Genomic DNA, 23,561 nt, shown 5'->3' on the forward strand with positions numbered 1-23,561 from the left:
ATACTTATATAAAGTACGGTTTCTGATCTTTAAGCTTTCTTCCAAGGTTCAAAACAGTTAAGAATGAAGCGAGCTGCTGTGTTCATGTTGTCAAAAGCAGTACAATATATGATCAATCATCCAGGAGCATAATGGTTATTGATGCAACCTGTGCAGATTTAATTAGTTCCATTAAATTTGCCATTAATTTTGCACAGACATGTGTTCTCTTTAGATGATGAAGATGACTTTAGTGATCTTTTAACTTCTTACTTTGTGTTTGTCCCATACGTGATGCTTATGACTGAAAAACAGTGAAACTCAAGACATTCCCATCAGCCTCAGCTGTGCTTTCTGTTAAGAGCTGATTAGCACGTTAGCAGGCTTACAATAAACCGGTGAACACGGTAATTATTATGCTTGCTTAGGATCAGTTCATTGTGAGGATATATGGGTGTGACCGCGCTGACTGAGAATTGTCACCACTCTTCTGCATCCTTCCTGGCGTAGACCTCAGGTTGATGTGTAACCAATCAGCACTGACCACCATGTGATGGATGTTGTGTGCCAAAAGCTGTAAACAACAGACAGCAGAGTGTCGTTGGGCGTCGTTCTTGCGCTGGCTTAAATTCCTTGTTTGTTAGATTTGCCCTAAATGTTTGTATGTTTCATCTCCTCTGTCATGGTTGGCCCTACGCTGATGGAACAAACGCTTGACTTCACCGTCAAAGCTCTTAGCCCCGCCCACTAGTGGCTTATTGGTCCACCCTGCAGAGTGGTTTAGCAAACCTTCATGAGAACAGAGTTTCCAGACTTTAAACACAGTGAAGCTGCGAGCCACAGGCGGGTGGAGTGAGGCTATTTAACATCAGTATGGAAGCATTGTTATTACACTAGTAGTTCAGACACAGAGCACGAAGTAGGACACAATCAATACAGCTATTGCACTGATTTATACTAACAGCTAACATACTCTGGAGCATTTACATGTGCTGTACAAACATCAGGTAGTTGTGTTGCACCTCAGGTAACCCAAAGTCAGCTAATCCTCTCTGAAGCACTTGAGGTGAATACAAACCTGCACACGCACATAATTAGATGCTCACAACACTCACAGTCGGTGCAGCTTCTGGACTAAATCCTCTTGGAGGTAGCCGGTAGCCATATTGGTTCACTGAGCCAGGACCATCAATGGAGGCCGTATTATTAATGACCAGAGGCTGGAGAGACTTCAAATAGCATCAACAAGGCCCGCTAGAAGATTCTCTTTGGTCTTATACAGCATCTGCATGTGCGTGAATGTATATTGGAGCATAGAGACGGAGAGTGTTGAATATATAAAGTTGAATATGACATGCCCTATCAGTTAATCGGAACATGTTCCCTGTTGGTTTCCGCTCTCGCTCTTTCATTTCTTTCTGGAGACGAAAGGCGAATGAACATAAAGAATAAGAGCAGGGAAGGAGGGAAGAAGAAAAGATGTGTGTAGTGCTGCTTTACTGAAGGGAGAATTTGTGAATGGTTTAAACAGATAAGTGTAAGACTGAAGCGGAAGTGTAGCTGTGCTTCCACGTCTCCGTGGGAGTCTGTCTGTCTGGGACGACCCTCCCTGCACACAGAAGGTCCTTCACTTCTCTCAGTTTCACTTGACTGGCTTTTTCTTCTCTTTGAAAATCAGCTGCTGCAGTTTTCACTATAATAAATGGAGATTAGCTTGATCACTGAGTGGAACTCTGTCAGCTGCTTTCCAAATGTTTTTAGACCCTTGTGGATTGTATTTTTATTGCTTTCCATGACTTTCTTCAACATTATTACACATATATAAACATATACATATATATACTGTGTATATATATATATATATATACTATATATATATATATATATATAGTATATATATATATATCTGTTTTACAGTATTGCGTGACATAAGTGGAGTTATTATTGTGAGACCTTGAGAGGTTTGTCATTTCATTACATGTCTGCTGGAGCTCCGCTCTGACAGACTTTCTGCTTGCGTACATACATATTTATATGCATCAGATCGTCTCTTCTCACATCTGCTGTCTTTCCTGCTGTCATTCTTCTCTCCATCCTTCTCTCTGCCCTGTCTGTGGGAGTTTCTCACCTACAGCTGTCATGTGTGTCGGCTGTTACCTCAGCAGCAAAGCCGTCCCCCGGTGGGAGAGCGGCCAAGTGCGACGGTGCAGGCTTAAACTTTGGCGTAGAGGCAGGAAGGGTGACATGTGGGCACGTGTCAGTCTTCCTGTACTTTCTATAGATACCTCTCTGTATTTGTGTGTGTGTGTGTTTGAATCATTGTGTTTTCCAGTGTAGTGCAGTGTCCAGGCAGGCTGTAGTTTGCCTGGCAGCAGCCTAAATATGCAGTGGAACTGTTTCAGAACCAATACGAGGTGGCAGCTTCACCCCCAGAGATGGACTGCATACTAAATAGCCTGCGCACAAACGTGTGTGTGTGTGTGTGTGTGTGTGTGTGTGTGTGTGTGTGTGTGTGTGTGTGTGTGTGTGTGTGTGTGTGTGTGTGTGTGTGTGTGTGTGTGTGTGTGTGTGTGTGTGTGTGTGTGTGTGTGTGTACCTTCACTGTGTTGTAACAAACTGCTGCATTCCCCTTCCTCCAATCTACAGAACAACACACACTGAGTCACATTTAAATAACAATAATATGGTGTTTGTGCACTTTCTCCCCTGCTGGGAGATCAGAGGTTGGGATGAAGTGAACGTCTTACTAAAGAAACATCCAGGAGTGTGGATGTTCATGTCATCAAGCTTAATGTCGACCTTAGAGTCATCATCAGTCAGACTATATAAGTGCTGTGTTTAACTCGGTGTGAGCTGAGTGTTTGTCCTTTGTTTGAGCGGTGGAACTGTGACCTACTGTGTGTGTGTGTGTGCGTGCGTGTGTGTGTGCGTATGCGTGTGTGTGTGTACGTGCGCGCATGTGCCTGTGTTGCTGCATGTATGATCTTTTGTGTAATCAACCCTGACTCACGGCTCTCCTCTTCTTCTTCTTCTTCTCTCCCCCACAGCTCTACTTTACAAGCCGATTGACCGTGTTACCAGGAGCACCCTGGTCCTTCATGTGAGTACACAGCTCACAGTCACCTAAATTTACACCAAAAAAACCAGAGACACTGACTCTGGAGATGTTGTTGCAGAACTTCCATTGTTTTCGGTTGGTGGCAGAAACTTCTGAGACAGATATCTCAAACAGAAATAAAATCCATCCTCCACATATCAGCACAAGTGATGTAAAGTCAAAGCCTGCTTTTTTTGTTTATCACAGTGTCCTTGCAGCCTAACGGGTTCCTACTGGTCTTACAATTTCTGGAATATCAGGGAATTATAAAAAGTCGATTCCACACATGGAAGTTATGAAATGTCCTGGAATTTTGTTAGTGGCAAGTTCACATTTTAGTTGCCAATTACAAAAATCTAGTACTTTCCTTAAAGTCGTGTTATCGTCCTTGTTTCCTTAATGGTTTTATCCTCCTCCCTCTCATTAACTATCACTTCAGTCAAGATAAGCTTTTTCCTGTCGCTGCTAACGAAAGCAAACATACAAATTTTAGGAGCTTTGGCTACAAAATGATGACAAACATTTGGTGTTTACAGTAAAAGACAGAAAATCCAGATGTAAAGTTTGTAAAACCACTATTGATCAATCAATATAAGGGAGAGGGAGCCTTCACAGCCACACCAGCAGTAAGAAGCTGCCCCCATCGCTGCTCTGCTGCAGCCCTGTGGAGGAGAATCTTTAGTCACAGGCAGCCGGAAGAAATTTATTCATTTTGTTCCTATTTAATAACACATATTTTTTTTATCAATTTATCGTTTAATCAGTTAAAAAATAACTTTTGGACTAACAACATCTATAAATTAGTAAATTAAGCTTGCAAATTGCTGGGAATAAAATAATGTTGCTCAATTTTGTCTGTTTTTCTGTTGATTATATGTCATGGAAATTCAACTGTTAAGGTTAGGGAATTAGACATTTGACTTGGAGTGGGAACTAACTGCTAAATAAGCAGTCGAGAAGGCAGAGACGCCTGGACGGGTCTCGTTATGGGAGTGTATTGCATGAATGCAAGTTTGCATAAAGCAGTCAGAACAACAACATGCATCCAAGGTTAGTGTGTGTTATAACAAAGGTTGTGTTCCTGTCACTTAATGCAAAATAAGAAATCAAAATTGGCGGTGTTCATTTTGGAGGGAAGGTTGTTGTCAGCTGCCCTCTTCATCACCGTGCAACACAGACGAAAAACAGCTTCAACAAAAACAAGGAAATGAGATTTTAGAGATTCCTTTGTTGTTTGATAAGAAAGCTGCATATGTGGATTATCAAATTAAATCTGAACCTCTGCTAATGCTTGGATACATATTTATTAGAAAGCGAGTTGAATCCCAGCGATGTTGTTGTTTTGTTGCTTGCTCAGGACTTGCTGAAACACACTCCGAAGGACCACCCGGACTTCCCTCTGCTGCAGGACGCTCTGCGGATATCTCAGAACTTCCTCTCCTCCATCAATGAGGAGATCGACCCTCGCAGAACCGCCGTCACTACACCCAAAGGAGAGGTGTGTGTGTGTGTGTGTGTGTGTGTGTGTGTGTGTGTGTGTGTGTGTGTGTGTGTGTGTGTGTGTGTGTGTGTGTGTGTGTGTGTGTGTGTGTGTGTGTGTGTGTTCAACAACCTACTAAGAGCCTCCACACACTGCAACAAATATAACAGCGGTTGACGCCATTGTTGTCTTTACCCCGCGCGCTTCGATTTCAGCTGGTCACAGCAGAAACTACAGCCTAATGAATTGATTATGAATTGATTATTCTCTTTGACTTTAAAGTGAGAAGCTGTGCCGTTGGGTGCAAGGTCCCTGGATGGAGAAAAGAAACTCCACATACAGGAAGACAGCCAGTGTTCATAAGGGTTGAACTCTCTACGCTCTCTTTGTGTCGCATAAAAGACAGTTTTGAGCGAATATTTCTCACACTACAGTCATAAATTTTGTTTTTAAGTAAAAGCACATGACTTGACAATACATTCTTCTTGGTTGCAAACCAGTTATTCCTAATGGTTTTGTTGGGTTTGGTCACACTTAAGAATTTGTTGACAAAACCTCTTCTTTGTGGCACAAAAGGTTTTGATTATGAATCCGACCTCTTCAGTTTGAAGTAAAAACATTTGCTTGCACGTTGAATTGGATGTATGATATCTACACTGATGGAGGAGACGAGTGTTTCTATTGGTGGGTTTGACTTCAGTCCACCACACGCACACACACATTCCCTCCCTCCTACTGGAAACACTCGGCCGTATTCACAATCAAGTCTGTGACCAAAACCATACGGGATCATTTGTATGCAATTTATATGATTTTAATGTCAGTTCAAATGTTTTTACTTACAAACTTGTTTTTTGATTCCGGGGAAAGAAATATGCTCCAAAACTGTCTTATGTTTGCATTAAAAGAAACAAAACGAACAAGTCAGAGATCAACTTGAAAACAAGTACAATTTTCCCCACTGTTTTTTCTCTGGTGGTCAAAACTCAATTAGGCATTTTTGAGTCAGGTTTACCAGCATTGTGTGTGTTTGTGCTGGTACAGCAGGAACTAACATCAGGTACTCTCTCTCAGGCCCGTCAGCTGGTGAAGGATGGCTTTCTGGTGGAGGTGTCGGAAAGCTCCAGGAAGCTCCGGCATGTCTTCCTTTTCACCGATCTGCTGCTCTGTGCCAAGATGAAGAAGACGGCTGTGGGGTGAGTCCAGCACACCTTTTTTCTGTCCTTCCTCTTGACGGAGAGAGAAAAAAACAAACTGGGAGTGGAGTTACTGCAGAGTGACCTGAGTGTACCTGTGAAATATCCACTCTTTCTACCTACCTGTCATTCATTTTGCCCTCCACTTCAGCACGTCAACCTCAGGCTGTGAAAGAGACAGAATGACACAAAAGATCCTGTTACTCTCTCTGATCCTGCCTCTTGAGTTTTTGAAGCCTCAGTAAGAAAGAGAAAGACGAGCAGGCATTTCTCCGCTGGTGTTTTGAAGAGTGAAGCAGAGTAACAAATCAACATGCTGAACGCAGAGCGAGGCCGAAGGTGTTAATCACAAGAAATGAGTAAGCATAAGCAGAGGGTTTATGTCTCAGGAAGCAATTTATTGGAGCTGGCGGCAAAGGAAGGAGAGAGAACAGACACAGAGTGATTGAGTTTTTGTTTTTCAGTCATGCTACATCTAAATCTTTGACGCATGTCATTAGTGTCACATTTACACATTTTGCTCGACTCGTCTGCCTGCCAGCCGCCGTTAACCTGATCGCTTCTTATTTCTGTTGACATTCACCGTTTGTCCGTGTCATTAGCGGCCACCCCTCACTTTGGAGGAACACATAACGTTTCCATAGCATAATTGGACTATTATGGTCTGGGCTGTTATCTCAGCGTGCCGCCTACAGGCTACACTCACACACAGAGTGAAGCAACCATCCAGAAAGTCAACCACCTTGTGTTAAGTCAGCGAGGATCTCTAATCCCAGCTGATCATCTCTATTCTATCACTTTGGAATTAGTCATATTTACAGAGACACGCTCCACATCCTGGATATTTCCTTTATATATATATATATATATATATATATATATATATATACCCCTTGCTGCTTTGGTATTAAAGAGCTGGGAGTTTAGATATGGTGATTTATTCATATTCTTCTCCGTCATGTATCAAACGCAGCCCCACCCTTCTGTTTGTGTCTATGTGCAATATCTGCAAGGTTGTGTTTGAACAAAGCTGAATGAACAAAGACATGTCCCGGAAGACCCAGGAGCACTGAGACAAGGGCTTGGCGATAAAGCAGAAGGGAAGTGGGGGAGAGGGGTGAATTGAATGAGAAAATGAAAAGCTCATCTCTCACGTGCTGAAAACATCACTGAATAAACTTTGAGTCGGAGCCCCAAAACTAAACCCCACATGATAACAGTTGTTTTTTAGTGTGGCTGAACAAACCTGTTCAGTCTTGGGTGAAAAAGAGTCCTTTAGTTTAGTTGCTAGTAAAAGTACTGAAGTATCAAAATAAAAGTATTTATTATACAAGCAAAAGTACCTGTGAGTGTTTTCATATTTTTTATTAGTTACAGATGTATTTTTAACAACTTTAAACTGGATTTTACTAACTGGTCACATGTTACATATGATTTTCCAGTATGGATGTGTCTCATCATTAAGGTGCTTAGATTAGCTGTCTGATGAAGGTACCACACTGTTAATGAGGTGACTGTGCTGCACTCAGAAATGCTAATTACAGCCTCATTAGTGAGGATGCACATTAGTCACCACAGGCCTGCTGGAAGGAGCTCTCTGCATGCATCATTTCATCAATATAACTTTGAGACGACATGAATAGGCTGAACATTTTGTGCTTGTTTGTCTTCTAAGTTTTGTAGTGATTTATAAAACAAAATTTCTTATGCAGCTTTTGGACTAATTTAAATGTCACCTTCTTCCCTCCGTCTGCAGCCGCCATCAGCAGTACGAGTGCAAGTGGTACACCCCCCTGGCGGATTTAACTTTCCAAACCCTGGATGAGTCCGACTCCTGCCCGAGCATCCAAGTCCTGCCCGAGCACGAGATCGAGGAGATGAAGATCAAAATCTCTGCCTTAAAGAGTGAGATACAGAAAGAGAAGGTAATCCTGCTGTTTCTCTTTTTCCCACCATGCAGAACCAAATCCGATGTATTCCTGTTACTTAGAGTGGTTTCATCAGTCATTGTGGTTTTAACTCGGCGACTGGACCGAAGCTGTTTTAAGTGCAGGGTTTGGAGCCCATGAAGAAACACTTGCGGAGTAAAATCTACTCAGTATTTATCTGTGTAACACAGCATATGAATAAATAAACATGCAGCATTTGGTGCCAAGATCCACATGATAAGGGAAAGTTAATTATTTTAAAATGAGCCTCGTCCTCTGAGAGGGACTTTCCAACTTTTCCAACTTTCTCAGTTTTAATCACCAGCAGGGTTCCTATTGTTATAAGAAACATAAACACATACAAGTGAATCAGACGGGAAGTTGTGAGTGAAACTTTGACAGCCATTTATTTATTTATCAGAGCGTACGCAGACTTCCATGGAAGACTCCCTGCTGTGTGTGATTCCTTACTGGAACCACTGAACCTTCCTTTAACCCACACTTTCCTCTGTCTCAGGCGGCATGGAGGGAAACTCCTGCTTTTGTGAGTGCATAAAAACAGGCAGAAGTGAAGTTCAGACATGTTTAATATTGATATTTAAACTGGGGAAACACACAAAGCTCAAATTAAAAACTTACTTTAAATATAATAAATAAAATTCCTTCTTTCTGCTCCCACAGTGTTTCAGTTACTGTGGTTTGTATCAGTGGTGGAAATGTCGAGCCTGTCATGTGTATCCGTAAGCCGCGCTGACAGTCAGGCTGAAGTAAAAGGTGTTATGAGCTTCCAACAGTTACAAGTATGCTCAGTTAACCCCCCCCCCCCCCCCCCGCACCCCCGCGCCCCTGGCTGAGACGCGCTTCAAGCTTTGGGAGCAGAGAGTTCCTGTTATTCCCCTCTCACGGCGTTAAACTCGCCCACCCGGGCCACAGCGAGTGACCACGGCTGGTATTTGGAGTCACAGGAGGTCTGGCGCTGCGAGAGATCAAGCCGATTGTTGCCCGGCAGGCTCTGACTCACAGCTTCCTGGTGAGGGCTGAGACTGTGTGTGCATTTGTTTTGCTCCAACACTGACAAGAAGTGAGAAGAGATCCTTGAATTACATATAAAGACTCTCACAGCACGGCACTCTCAAAATAGAAAAAAGTTCAGAAAGCTGACAATTGGCTGATTAGAATGTGACAACACTAATGATTGACAGGGTGTTAATACAACTTTAATTAAAAGTGTGAGTTAATTAATTTTTGAATTAATAGTTTATAATATGTTGTGTGAAGTACATCCAGTCAACACCAAAAACACTACACAACAATAATTTGATTTGGCCTCCTTGTCTCCTTCTCTCCCCATGATGAAGAAGTTTGCCTTCATGGCTTTCTAGCTTGTTCCGTAACCGTAACCCTGTCTGGGAAAGCCCTGAAGCCAAACTTCTCCCTCGTGGCTCGTGGCTCATTTTTTACTTCTCTTCCAGGTCTTTTTCTTATTCTATTGTTTAATGGGTGATGATAACCTACTTCAACTTCCTTTATTTGCTCCAAAAGACATCAAATTAAAATTAAATGTGCCTCATATTATGAGGTAAGAGCCGCTTTGCTATCCCATAATATTAGATATCATGCAAGGGTTTGCTTCATTCTGTATGTTTATGTGAAAATGCAACTGAAACTACCTGTAGATATTTTTATTCTCAGTTAATCAAGGTTCTACTTCTATTCATTGTCTGCTAAATAAAACAAATACAATCAAAACAAACCCCAATGTCATTCGATTTCCAATAATGTGAAACAGAAGCACTGTGACTGTCTCTCGGTCAGTGTAAGATCTCCTGCACCTCCTCACCTGGTACGTCTCACTGAATCTAAAAATAAGTGCATCATGTGTACGTGTTAAGATCTGAGTCGAGTTATGACTCAGAGATGGATTCACATCTGCCCTTCAGCTCTTCCTCACACTCTAAAAACCTGGGTTTCATATACCATTACAGCAACGCTCTGTGTTTCACTCTACTTTACATCACTTAAATGACTAATTTGATATACGTTTCTCTGTGTGTTTGTGTAGAAAGCACCAAAGGGTCAGAGCCGCGTGGAGCGTCTGAGGAAGAAGATGAACGAGCAGGAGTCCTGGCTGCTCCTGCACTCCCCCACCATCCCCTTCCGTATCCACAACAAACACGGAAAGGTACTTCATCCACTCATCCATCCATCCATCCTCTCACCAGCTGCAGGCACGTCACTCCAGCGCTCAAGTGCCACCACTAGAGGGAGACATGCACCTTCCAAAGACTCCTCAGTGGCAGATTAGATTTAGATCCCTGAAATATCAGTCATTTCACATCATAACACTTCATGTGATTTTTCATTTTTAGCCTTTTAAATAATGATTGCAGTGAAGAAGCAAAGTCCTTGATGTGTTTGCTAACCGTGTATTTCTCTGTGTATATCCAGAGCTACTTGTTCCTCCTCTCCTCTGACTATGAGAGGTCAGAGTGGAAAGAAAGCATCCAGAAACTCCAGAAGAAAGGTAACACCGGCCTCATAAAGAACTCCTTCAGTGGCTGCTTACTTCCTCAAAAAACACAGTTTCCTTTTGTCCTGAAGTAGTTTCAAACCACTTTTTACTTGATGCACCGCAGAGAAGGGAAAGTTTGACTGTAGCATGTGCTTTTGTTTTGTTTCCAGACCTCCAGACATGTATGTTAAGTTCTGTCGAGCTCCAGGTCCTGACCAGCTCCTGTTTCAAACTCCGAACTGTCCACAACATTCCTGTCACCAGTAACAAGGACGGTAGGAAACACTCCTTTTTTTAAGTCTCGAGTTTGAATACCTTGCATCATGAACACACAGTCACCGGCTGCTCCTTCCTCTTCTCTATGCTTTGAGTTTAAATCCACACAAATGTGCCTATTCCACTCGCAGCACAAAAAGAAGCCATAGATGAGGGAGAGGGGCCTTGCAGGAGATGAATCTGGGTTACAATATGTTTCTCATTGAGCTCGTAACCGTCAGTGCCACGCAGTGTGTCGGCGGTGAGCTCTCAGCTTCTATATGTTTGTTTTTGCTCCAGATCTCCACGTTGCAGCCGCGTTCAGAGGCTGGGGGGGACATTAAAGCCATCTGTCCGAACCACTCTGAGCTTCTCAAATGGCACAAGGGTCTCATGTACACACAATACACATGCACAACCACAGACCTGACCGACACACTGAAAGGCACATTGTCTTCAAGTTTTCCGCTTCATACAGAAAAAAGATCCGTGTTTGTTCCTGATATAATGGAATCTCTATGTGAGCCATTATTTTGACATCTAATACCTTTAAAGTGGTGATCGCTTTGTGATTTTTGGTTTTGATTTTGTGTCCTGAACAAGAAGTCAGAAGAACAAGTGTTCCCTGCTTTGAACTTCCTAAATGTCATCTAAATGTTAAAGGTCCCATATTTTTTTTTTATAAATTTGGATTTTCATTTCTTTTCTTTTTTTTTTAAATTATAAAGCCGGTCTAGTTGCTGTATAAAGACTTTGAAAGTGTCTAAACATTAAAAGCCCACAGATAAATGCTCACAGTTTTTATTAGTCTCCTGAACCGTTTAGACTTTGGTAAGTTTGTGATGTCACAAACTCATGCTGATATCATATCATGTTCGCCCTCAGCACAGCCCGCTGGCCGCCCTTATATGCCAAAGAAAACACCAAGCTGTCATTCCCTCAGAGCTAGCAAAGACCGAAGAAAACATGTGGTTGGCCTGAGCGTAAGTCACTCAGAAAAGAGTCAGCCAATCAGAGGAGAGTCGTTGATATCAATGCACCTTAAACACACACACAAAACAGCCTGTTCTTGGTAGAGCACGAGGAAAACTATATCGACGTGTTCATGGTTCTTAAAACCACAAAAATATCTTCTTATTGATATCAAGACTACAAATACAAATACAAATCCCCTTGTTCATCCAAGGTTTCTATCCATGCTCCTGCTAATCTCCTTCTTCCTTTAGTTATTCAAAGTTTTTCATCAGTTTACACTTTGATTACATCTTTATGTTTCAGATAAGAAGTTCAAAAACATGGTCGTGCACTCAAGTAGACCACACAGTTTAAATCAACCAGCTTTTCACAGGATAAAATGGCTTAATATGACTGTCTGACATGACAGTGCATACAAACATTATTACACTTAGTCACATCCACCTCCTACATCAGTGCCTATCAGAGAAAACAATTCACATATTCCTCGAATCAGAAGAATCTTCTGAAGTGTCGTCACATCACATCTACGGTATACAAGGTATTTTTTTCCAGCACAAACCCAGCTGTAGGTGTGACCCATCATTTTATCACTTTTGCAAAGTAAAAACCTGTGAAAATGAAAAGAAAAATAATACAGGAGATCAGAAACAGACACCTCTAAAATTTACGATTCCTTAGTGGTGGTCCCTCACTATATTATTTTAGAACAGAAGATTGGGAAACATTTTGTTTCACTATTAATACACCAATAAAACAATAGTCCAGTCTATTTACTTTCAAACAACAGCATATTTTTCTCACTGCGGCTCATCATTGAAGCAGTTTGTTGAACAATGTCAGATGTTTCGGGGGACTGTAGGAGGTTTTTTTTGCTATCTAGTTTGTTGACATTCCCTCTTTTTCCTGGGAGGTGTCATCCCTGTGTTTTATGCCCCCCGTCTTGTCTGAGACTTTTGACCCACTCCTCATTTAAAACAAACATAAACACACCTCAGTGACGTGTGATGCAAGAAGTGCAGTAGGGGTTTAAATGGAAACCAGGTGGTGGAAGAATATTTCTCATAACTAAGAGGATGGATGAATGATATGACAAACACCCTTGAACACTCACACTGTCATTTAACTCCTTTGATTGAATCATTATCAAAAATGTCCACAATTTGATGTAAAAGTGAGGTTATATTTGAAAGACAGAGATCTCAGTTTCACTCTAAAAGCAGCATTCAGGCCACCTCGAAGTTGAACCTTTGAACCGTCGCCATGTGAAACTCCCCTGTTACTTACATAAAACACACATGGTTAACCCAGAGGGCTGCCTGCTCTCCTCTCAGCCGCTTACAGTGGAGCGCACAGCAGCCCTGCTGCCCTCCATCACAGTTTATTTATCAGGTAACAGCCAGGCTTCACAGGCCTGGACCAAAGCAAAGACTGTATCCTCTTCATGTGTCTGTTGGTGGGACGGGGGGACAAGGGGGTGTAGGGTGGTATCAGGCCACCCAAAAACAGTTCACCCACAAACCTCCAGCTCAGTTGTTATGGCAGGAGACTGCTTGTTGATGTGCGGTCTGATAGCGGTCTGACAAAAGGTTGTAATAACTGCGTTTCATTCATCCTCAGATAGTTGTGCTTTCTGAGGCATTTTATTTATAGAGTTATAGAGAAGAAACAGCCTCCATGATTCAAGTCTGTCCCACTCTGCACTTTTATGTTGAGTGGTTGTAGCTGTTAAGAGTTAAAAAGTGAAAAACAATAAACACCAAGCGATACCATCTTCATATTATAATGCTAAAAGTCACTCACTTTTTTTGAGTCTTGATTATAAAAGTGTTTCCATTTAGAACTCTCAAACTTCACAGCTTGATGAATGACACCCGTTCATGAGTAGGTGTTCATTTGTGACATGTGCCAATTGCCTAATCTACACCCCCAAGCTTTCCATACAAGGCCCCTTGTGCACTGCTTCAAGTGTGGGAAAGGTTCATTCACAAAACTGCCACTCAAAAAGTAAAGAGGAAAACTTAAAGTCCTACTGTTAAAAGTCAGCAGGCACAACAGGAAGACGTTTAGTGTCAGTGGCGGCATCAGAGGATCTGAAACAATTAGAAAATACTTCTACAGCTGTTAGTGATGAGACTAAACAGTTCTTGAGTGTTATTATAGGTGGTCATTACACTGTTTGGTGCAGCTGAGGCAGAGACCTGCAGAAAGTCTCACTCAGTTGTCAGAGAGAGAATTTTGCAGCAACTACTGATCTGTGCCAGAATATTCCAAAATAGAAATGATCAAAACCTATTTTTTACGGTTCAGTCTACAACTGACTGGATGACGCAAAAACATCTGAGATGCACATGAGCTGCAGCAGAAATGCAATTGAAATAAAATCAACAGGCGCAGCGCTCGGTTCACCACGAACTCGCATCAGCTCGTCACAGATTTCTTTAGAAGATCGTCTGCTGCAGGAAATGAAGTACAGCCCTTCAGTGCAGGGAGATGCTATAACTTAGTCATTTGGTGGCAGCAACCTTTTACTAGCTATGTTAGCACCTTCCCTTGTACACCTAGCTATCAACAGGGCCTTATATGGAAAAAAAAAAAAGAAAAGATATATGGCTTGTGATTGAATGACTAAATCCATGGATATATCCAACATAAGCAGGTAATGAGTGTAATATTTACCAAACAGATACGCTCTGCACTCATCTCTGTTACTGCGGATGTTCGTGCTGTCCACGCTCGTTATTACACATCTGATTTTGCCTCGAACACGTATGCACGGATTAGAAAAGTTGCCATTTTCAATCATACATTCTGTTAAATTGTAGGTTTAGTAGTTATTCTTTATCCACATAAAGAACGAGGCAGGTTCACATGCTCGGCAGGCTTCCTGGAAGTTGGCCAATTAGAAGACAGTGGGCTTCTTGGTAGGAGGGCCTTAAAGAGACAAGAACTAGAGCAGCTTCTTTTAGGATAAACTGAGAGGCTGCATAAAGGGCCCCGGGAAGATAAATGTTTTTTTTTCAACAATGAATCATGGAAAGCTACTCTACTATAGCCCCAGAATGTATATATGTATATAAACAAACTGAAAATTAGCATCGTAGGTCCACTTTAAACAGTATGTCACCGTATTTTCACTTGGCACTGGACTAACCGCTCTGTGTGTGCTTGTTTTCCAGATGAGGAGACTCCTGGCCTGTACGGCTTTCTGCATGTGATCGTCCACTCTGCCAAAGGGTTCACGGAGTCAGCCAGTAAGTTAGCCAGAAACAGCATTATTCTTACCGCACTTGTACACACACACTCTGGCTCAGCATCCTCTCACACGTTTACGCCAGCAAAACACATGATGGAGTCAATCACTGCTGCCTGCACATGCAGTTTCCATCAAGACGTGGCTGATGTAGAGATGGACGGATGGTGGAAAAGAGCAGGACGGAGGGCAGGAGAGAGAGAGTGAGAGAGAGAAGGAGAACGTCTTGGAGGAACAGCGGAGATTCCTGTGGTTGTTTTCATTTAGCAGACATCACAAGAGACACAAGAACCTTCCATGCACATAAAAAGAAAGACCCTCCAAAATTCTGCACAGCAGCTTCGAAACGGAACCGCTGGCAAATATAATACCAGTTGTCGTTGTTCATACACTCCAATATTGCCTACCTTGCACAAATGTTCCTTTGTGTGCAGAGAAAATTCTGTGTGATGTTGGCAGAAGCCACCGAAGCTGTTTCAGATGTGTCAGCGGTGGACAGCTGCTGCTCCGGGCACACTTTGTGCCCTGTGTTGCACAAACACCAAATATCAAATATCAGAAGAAGAGACAGAGAGGCAGAAATATGATTTCCTCAGTTACCATGACAGCCGTCAGTACTGTAAGGGAAAGCTGGCCCGCTAGAATTTCCCCGGTTAATGGATCGGAAAGCTCTCTCCTCTGAAAGCCCGTTTGATCCTTGATGGAGCGCGGAGAGCTGAGGGGTTTCAACATGAAGAAAGTGTGTTCATGTGCATGTGGAGGGAAGTTGGGTAGTTCCACTGATGAGGTTGGACGTCAGTGTGTCCGGTGGAGCATGCAGCGCCGGGGTGGGGCACTCTGCACGGTAGAGGATGTGTTGGTGGTGTTAGGCTTCCCTCCGGTGATCAGGATCTTGATGAGGATCGTTTATGGTGATGTCATGAGAGAGCCATTTGTCTGTATTATGTCAGATAATCTGTTAGATGGACAAAGAAGCAAATCATACATAAAGCTGATGTCACAGTTTGTTAAAAAGCAATAAAATGTCCCTCCGAATGGGGCCAAAGGTTAACATGTAATTATTTGAGTTGTGGCGTCTCAAAGCACATACAGTACAGTAAATCTCTTTTAGTCTGAGATGGCATTTGCACACATCCCTCGATGTGCATATGCAGAGAATGCACAGGTTTAAAGTCCTATGTCGCAATCTTTTGTAAGTTCTGGGTTTCCGTGCTCATCTCGTATTACCACACACAAACTCACTTGGTAAATATTTGGGTCTGGTGACTCTCCATTGGGGATCGTCTCCAGACCTAATGGGTGTAGACCTCAGGGTTAATTTTGGAACAATTGGAGCAGCCTTTAACCAATCGGCAGTGACCTCCATATGACGCATGTTGCGCGGCGAAACTGACCGAGCTGTAAACAACAGAGACCCTCCTTCAAGGTGAGCAGAGTGCAACGCCATGTCAGTAAATGACCGTTGCACACTTTACAGCCTCCGGCTTCAATTCCTCAATATTTGCTTGCGTTGTTGTATCATCATCTCGCTTTACTGCAGCCACCATTGGAACTACATTTAGGTACTAATGCTCGACTTTGATGTCGTGGCATTGATTGGTCCACGCCTCAAAATGGCTGAGCCAACCTTCATGCAAACAGTATTTCCAGACTATAATCACAGTGAAGAGTGAAGCTATTAGCAATAGGTGGGCGGAGCCAGGATATTTGCTTGCGCCGAAACACCAACACACAAATCTTTCTCCATTGAATCCAGCAAAAGAGGCAGTTAAAAATTATTTAAAATATGCTGCATTAAATTACTGTATATTCAGATAGATAAAGTGGTGGATGAAGGTTTATACGTGTGTGTGTGTGTGTGTGTGTGTGTGTGTGTGTGTGTGTGTGTGTGTGTGTGTGTGTGTGTGTGTGTGTGTGTGTGTGTGTGTGTGTGTGTGTGTGTGTGTGTGTGTGTGTGCGAGTCGGTGCAGTCACTAAAATGAGCAACACTTATTTGCCAAGACATCTGTTCATCATTTACATGATATGTAAAATGTTTTATATAAATGTAAAAGATATTACTGATATAATATTATCAGGCGAACAGTACTTTATCTTTTTACCATCATCCACTTCCTGTACTTTAGTTAAATTCTGATAAGCTATTCACATTGTCTCGTATTACATGTTTACAGCAGTCACTTCAGGCCTGCTTGCATTGTCAGGTTTAATTTGACTAACTCGTGGTGTAACAGCATATTTTGACATGCTGCTTATTACACCTGTCCACTGGCAGAATTGTTCACATTCCCACATTCTGATGTTTTGCCAGTGATAGTAGAGTTGATAGGAGACATTGTGTTCAAGACTTTTCTTCTTCCTGTAAATCTCCTGATAAAACCACAATTGTAATGTTAATAATGTTCCTCCAGCTTCCTCTAAATGTACCTTCCTTTTTATGCAGATGTTGTGCAGCCATGTTGGTGTTATTGTTGTGTAAGTCAGTCTGTGTTTGTTTGAGGCTCGTTCACCGTCTCTCTAAGATATTCCTCACTGAAAGCTGATTTATGAAGTCATTTGCTGCTCTTTTGCATAATAGCGTGTGTGTGTGCGCATGTTGTTTCTGTCGAGGCATGTGCTCTTTATAATGATATCAGAATGGAAATGTGTAATGACTACAAATAGCAGTCATTATTCAGTGTCTCAGACTGTCAAGCAGATTCAACATCTTCAACAATAGCCTCTTTTTTGCTCCTTTCTCCGATTAAAAAAATTCGCATAAGCATGTAATGGAAGATCTTATTGGAGCTGTTATTTATGTCACAACAATCTCCTCCCGTGGGAAAGGGCTTTAAAATTCAGCCCAGGGCGAAGTTAGTCAAACTGGGTCACAGAGGAAGAAGCTGAGAGTCGAGCATCTCCCTAAAACTCTGTTAGAGAAAAAACTGTGGAAATCATGACCCAATAGAAACATGCCATGTCACTTTATTCTTCATGTATTAATGTGGATGTGTGAGTGTCAGCGAACATGCATTATTCCTCCTATATAACAATTACAGTGCTGTGAAACTGCAGTTGCCTCTGCTACACAGGAACAGTGTGTAAAGATCCAGATCCAGATTACATTACATTTAATTTAGCTGACGCTTTTATCCAAAGCGACTTACAATAAATAGATGACAAGACACCGTTCAAACTGAGAGAAACCTACATCTGTTACCAAAACAGACGTGAACAGTTTCTACACAACAAAAGAAAGTTACGATTTCTGCAGTAACAGGGTTTTTTATGCTTGTCACTCGCCACTGTTCCCATACAAATTTAAAGCGAAGCGAAGCAAAGTGAACATGTTACAGTGTTCACTGTAATCCAACCCAGCCATGGCTGCATGTATTCTCATGCATTGTCTGCCCTGCTTTTATTAGTTTCTCCTTGTGGATGAAAACAGATTTTGCCTGTTCCCTGTTTATTTAGTTTGTTCCCTAAACTTTTTTTTTTTTCTCCTTAAGCCTTCTAGCAAAAAAGAAAAAGATGGTGGCTGCGAACTGTAACTGCACAGACTCGGATTAGTTTAACTGATTATCACTTGTCTCCTAATTCTGTGAACCCACAGTTTGACCCAGCATTGGGCACGGCCCCGGGCAAAGATTAGCCTCCTGTATAAGAACACACACACACACACCCACACACCACCAGGACTGCAGTCCTCGGCTAATTGAGATGGAAAAGGATGGTATTTATTAACCCCTGCATTTAGGGGTCAGAGACCCCATGCTGACCGATTTATCCCCCTCATACTCAGAGCCTGATGGTGACTTGCCAGGAAAATGAAAACTCATGGAGTTCCAGGCCTCTTTTTTTTTGTCTGTCCTACTTCTCAAAGCCCTCCTGGATCGACTGCGAGGACACAAAAAGACCTCTCTAAATATCCTCTCTCTGGCCTTGTTTGGATTTTAGGTCTGGGCACATAAACCCATTTCAGATGGCGAGGAAATCAACTTCCAGAGAAAACTGAGAGCTGCTCAGGAATATGAATACACTCTCCTCTTCTCCCCAGTCAGATGGAAAAGAGAGGATTAAATCACATTAGTGTCTCAAACACATTCCCTCTCTTGGTTTTTTTTTTCTAAATTCACGACAACCAACAGCTGTTTATTGTTGTCATAAAGAAGCGCTTCAGTTTTTACAAGCTAACTCTTCACTGAGACACTTTGATATGGACTTTATGTATTTTCAAGAAGGTGAAGGCCATGAGCTGTTATGCTTCCGTATGAAGCAGGAAGCATACAATAACTGCTTCACTTTCTAAATAACCCCCAGATGGTCACTTCACTGAACTTCCCTCATACCGCCATCGCTAATCTCTTCCTCATTGGGACTAATTATGCCCGAACCTTTCAGGATGCTGAGAAAACAAACAGAGAAGGACTGGAACCAGATGTAATGCCACCAGACTGTATAGTCCTCTTAGTTATATGAACGCATGTGTGAATGGCCCTGTTCCAAATGACATATTTCTCTTAGTAGTCCTCTTATATGTTAGCACTCTTACTTATGGAGTAGTTAAATGTTGACAGGGTTGTGTCGTCTCGAATCGCACACTGCCGGTTTGTACTTACCGAAAATAACTGCAGCATTTGAATGCATCACTCACCAACATATCTGCAGCTTTAATCATTTGACCCAGAAATTAATGTGTTTTCATGCCGTGTGGTTAACACACTCAATAAACACACGATTCCTCTGTCCAACAGCAGTGTGGTGGTACTTAGTGAAAAATAAGCACTTTTGTAAAGTGTTCTGCGATGGCTGCAGCTCCATTAGATTCCTTCATTTAAAAGTCATTACAATGGTGGTTCCTCCCTCTCCTCCACGTAGCAAAGATGGTGACTGTTGAGTGTGAAAAGGGTCCAGTTTTTTGTAATTAGTTTTTGGACGTTTTGAGTGCACCAACCGGGTACTTGTAGTGCACTGCATGTTTCCATACTCCGTCAGTGTGAACGCACGTATCCACTCAAAATAGTGAATCTAAGTATGTAAGTAGGGCAGTTGAGACACATCAAATGTTTGCTCCAGTCAGTCATAGCTCACTTCGGTAATACACCCGTCAGTCCACTGGAGGGTACCGGATACTGTTACTTAAGGAAAAATTTAAATTTGACTCCAAATCCTGATCTTTTCCTAGATCAGTTGTCTTGGTGCTTAAACCTCAGGCTCCTTATTTTTCACGCCTGGACGAGGCGAAGCGTGACACTGACACAGTATTATACACCATGGCGTGATACTGGGTTGTATGTTTGGTATCTCTCCTTTAATTCTAGTGATGATGATGATGATGATAATGATAATGATAATATTGATGCATTAGTCTTTGTCAAGTGAGTATTTGTACGTATGTGAGATTCAACCAGCCACTCACGGCTCCCTCAGCCGATCCTCGTGACTGTCCTAGTGAAAAGTCGAACCACACGGCCATCCATCATGCTGTCAGACGGAGGTCAACCGCAGGGATCCGGTCCGAGGACGCACTACAGACGGTAGCGCGGTCTGCAGGAATGACTTCAGCGCCATTTAAAGAAACACATTAACAGACTTAATTGCTCCGTGTAAGAGGCGAGCTTGAGACAATCCCTGCGGAGCGACGGCTGTGGTGTGAGGATGTTAAAAGAGTGTGTGTGTGTGTGTGTGTGTGTGTGTGGGGGGGAGGGGATGGTGTTGCTGATTGTGCACAACGAAATAAGATTGATGTCTGTGAGCTGACAAACTAACGTATTGACAAATGGAGGAGCGGTTTCACTTCACTCTCTCACTGCCATATTGAAAAAAATTATTATTCTTTGATTTTTTTTTTTTTTTGCTTTAAATGGATTTAGTTTCAATGATACACTGTTTACATTTATATTCTTCTCGTATGATGGTGGCTGCTGCTGAACTTTGATATTCATATGGTGACAGTAACAATGAAATGTTGCATTCAGCACCACTAACTCCAGCCTCACTGTTTACAGCTTCTTAATATTCAGTCCTCTAAACTGAATATCTTTGGATATTTGGCTGTTGCTTGGAGAATACGACATTTTAAAATCATGACTAAGAGCTCTAGAAATAGCTTTCTTTGCTATTTACTGACTTTATTTTTAAGACCCAACAACTAATTTGTAGATTATTCAGGAATGAAAATAACTGGTGGCAGCTGAACATGCATATCACTGACACTGAAACCTGACTGCAGTGTAGAGACTCCTTAACAAGAAATATTGTTAGTCTGTAAATAAAAAGAAATGATCTCCATGCAGTGACATCATCACCTATTAAAAGTCTGCTTTAATGGCTCTGATTTTACTACAAGAGAAAAATGTAATTTAATAAAAATATGTTTTAATAAAACACTCTTTGACATTAATACGTTTTAGTTGTAGTTGTAGAGCTCATGCCGGGACTGAGGAGAGCCAGCAGAGTCCTGCCTGAGGAGCTGAGGCTTCGCTCAGCCTCATAAGGGGGCAGCAACTCTGAAATGTAGCTGAGAGCTGAGCCTTCTCTTTTATACTCAATTATACAGATGCATCATGAGAGCTTTGAAGAAATCTAATAGTTTAGTCTATGCATTTTAGTCCTCTAAAATGTTTCAGATTTCATTCGACCATCCAAGCTTACATCTTTATCTGACACACCTGTCTGCCTTCTGTTTCCTTTCAGATTTATACTGCACTCTTGAAGTGGACTCGTACGGATACTTTGTCAGCAAGGCCAAGACCCGAGTCTTCAGAGACACCACGGAGCCTCAGTGGAACGAAGTCAGTCACCGAGGCGTCGTCTTCTTTCACAACACACCGTTTTGTTCTTCTGTGTTAAGGCAGATATTTGATTTTCCCTTTGTTGTGTCGTCGTTCAGGAGTTTGAGATCGAGCTGGAGGGCTCCCAGTACCTGCGGATCCTGTGCTACGAGAAATGTTACGACAAAAGCATGCTCAACAAGGATGACAACGAGATCGTGGACAAGATCATGGGCAAAGGGCAGGTCCAGGTAAGGCCCTCATATAAATAGACCACGTACACACAAAGAGGGACGTCTGTGTCCTCTCGGGGAGATTTTCCAACATGTGACTCATTTTAATTAGCTGTCTAGCCTCTCCACACAATGGGGCGGTTTTGTCGCAGTGGCCTCTAATGATGCTGGTTGGATTAATAGTCTGAAGGAGAGTTTATTTAAAGGGGGTTTCCCCTGTCTTGTTGTGAGAAATCTTTCTATAAAACTCCCCTTTCAGCATCTTGTTAACTAGATCCTGTCTACACAGTGGAATATGTGGTTTCTTGGTATTGAGGCAAAATGCTGCTCATTGTTCAAGTTTTGCAGAACAGCCTGCGGAGGTGTCACGTTTCCATTTTTCCAGAACTTCTCTGTTTGGTCAAGTGACGCTTGACTCCTGTCAGCTTCCTGCAATTCAGTCAAATTGCTGCGGCTGCAGTTTCTTCTCCTGCTGCCCTGCAATCGATAGAGCTTCACATCAGGAATTTGGGTCAACTCTGAGGGGTTTTTCATGCTCTTATCATCAATTTATGTCCTCATATTTTTCTCAAGTGGCCCATGTCGGTGCCAGAGGTGAGCTTGTAGCAGCTTATTTCTGAACCTGCTGCTGATACGCTCCAAACTTAACAGAAGATATAAATCAGCATTTCCAGATTTGTTTATGGCTGCAGCACATAGCGTAACATTTGTGGTATCAGTGATAAGTTGCAGTGGGAATACAAATCTCCTGTCTTAGATATCAAGAAAGTGGGACACGCATGAATCACATCTACAATGTTGCATTTTAAAGGACAGGCTGCATCTCAAAAACATCTTCTGTTCTTCAGTGTTGCTTTTACTCCGACCCAAGTTTCCTGATTTTTATCTTTCAAACAGGCTTTGAATGGGAAAAGAAATTAAAACGCCCACGACATGTTTGTTGTAACATTTCCTGTTTGTCACCACCACTTTCCATGCTGTTCTTATTCAGTTTGATGATTTGTGTCCTCCAGTGTTGCTTTTGATTTCCTCTGGAAAGCAATGGATGAGGGAGCAGCACATACGCATCTTTATATGGCATCATTTCTCGCATCATCAGCTTGACTCTTTCTTAAAAACAAATTAAATATATCAATTAAAATCTTAATCATAACTGTTGGTAGTCTTTTCCCGGCTATCAATAGTTAAACTTACAAGGAGAGCCCGGGTGATACTGGATGTCCCGGGCCTATACTGATATTAGGAAGTAAGAAAACAAAATCGTCCGATATCGATATATCAGTCTGATATTCTTTAATGCAAATATTTTTTTTTTAATGATCCTTTTGATGCTTGTGACAGACAAATGTAATGGATGTAATGTTTTCTACATTCAGTTCTGTAAAAACAAATTCACATCGATGCATATCAGCCAACATTTATACTCATACCGATTACCGATATAGGTGCGCTAGGCCAATTTATCAACCGGACAAAATATCAGTCAGGCTCAACTTTAAGACTGAAACCTCGACGGGTTTATCAACTTTAGATCAGAGAAACCTCGAGTGGATGAAAAAATAATTGCGTGCATGCATGTAACTATGTGTGCAACCATTTGTTTCTGTGTGTGTAGAAAAAGGATAGTCCACGTTTTATTTCAGCAGTTCTTAGTGTAGTTGTCAGAGACAATATATTTTATTACCGGTTTAACTTCTGGTTTTCACACAGAACCACAAAGACAGTCGCATACTATTAAATCCCCTTTTCTTAGTTAAAAGGAACCATCTTATCATTTCAAAGGTGACAGAAAAAAATGCATTCATCAATAATTCAGCATTGTGCCGTATCATGATATCGTGACAGTGGGACCCATCCTTACTGGTACGACTGCCTGTCACTGACAAATGCTGCTGCTGCTG

General features: G+C 42.0%; 1 protein-coding gene across 3 annotated transcripts in view; it reads left to right on the plus strand.

Annotated features, from left to right (window-relative positions):
• abr (ABR activator of RhoGEF and GTPase) overlaps positions 1 to 23,561 on the plus strand; it is a 140,786-nt gene that overhangs the window by 75,379 nt on the left and 41,846 nt on the right. For all 3 annotated transcript variants that reach the window (XM_069700661.1, XM_069700662.1, XM_069700663.1), the window contains 10 exons: positions 3,027 to 3,079; positions 4,434 to 4,574; positions 5,631 to 5,752; positions 7,509 to 7,677; positions 9,743 to 9,862; positions 10,129 to 10,204; positions 10,363 to 10,467; positions 14,602 to 14,676; positions 21,351 to 21,448; positions 21,547 to 21,678. In XM_069700661.1, coding sequence (XP_069556762.1) covers positions 3,027 to 3,079; positions 4,434 to 4,574; positions 5,631 to 5,752; positions 7,509 to 7,677; positions 9,743 to 9,862; positions 10,129 to 10,204; positions 10,363 to 10,467; positions 14,602 to 14,676; positions 21,351 to 21,448; positions 21,547 to 21,678 — 1,091 coding nt within the window. The remainder of the gene's footprint in view (positions 1 to 3,026; positions 3,080 to 4,433; positions 4,575 to 5,630; positions 5,753 to 7,508; positions 7,678 to 9,742; positions 9,863 to 10,128; positions 10,205 to 10,362; positions 10,468 to 14,601; positions 14,677 to 21,350; positions 21,449 to 21,546; positions 21,679 to 23,561) is intronic.

The sequence above is a fragment of the Brachyistius frenatus genome, unplaced genomic scaffold (assembly GCF_029030835.1).
Source record: "Brachyistius frenatus isolate BFR_SWC_R1_liver_20210118 unplaced genomic scaffold, ASM2903083v1 Contig_34, whole genome shotgun sequence".
NCBI lineage: Eukaryota > Metazoa > Chordata > Actinopteri > Embiotocidae > Brachyistius > Brachyistius frenatus.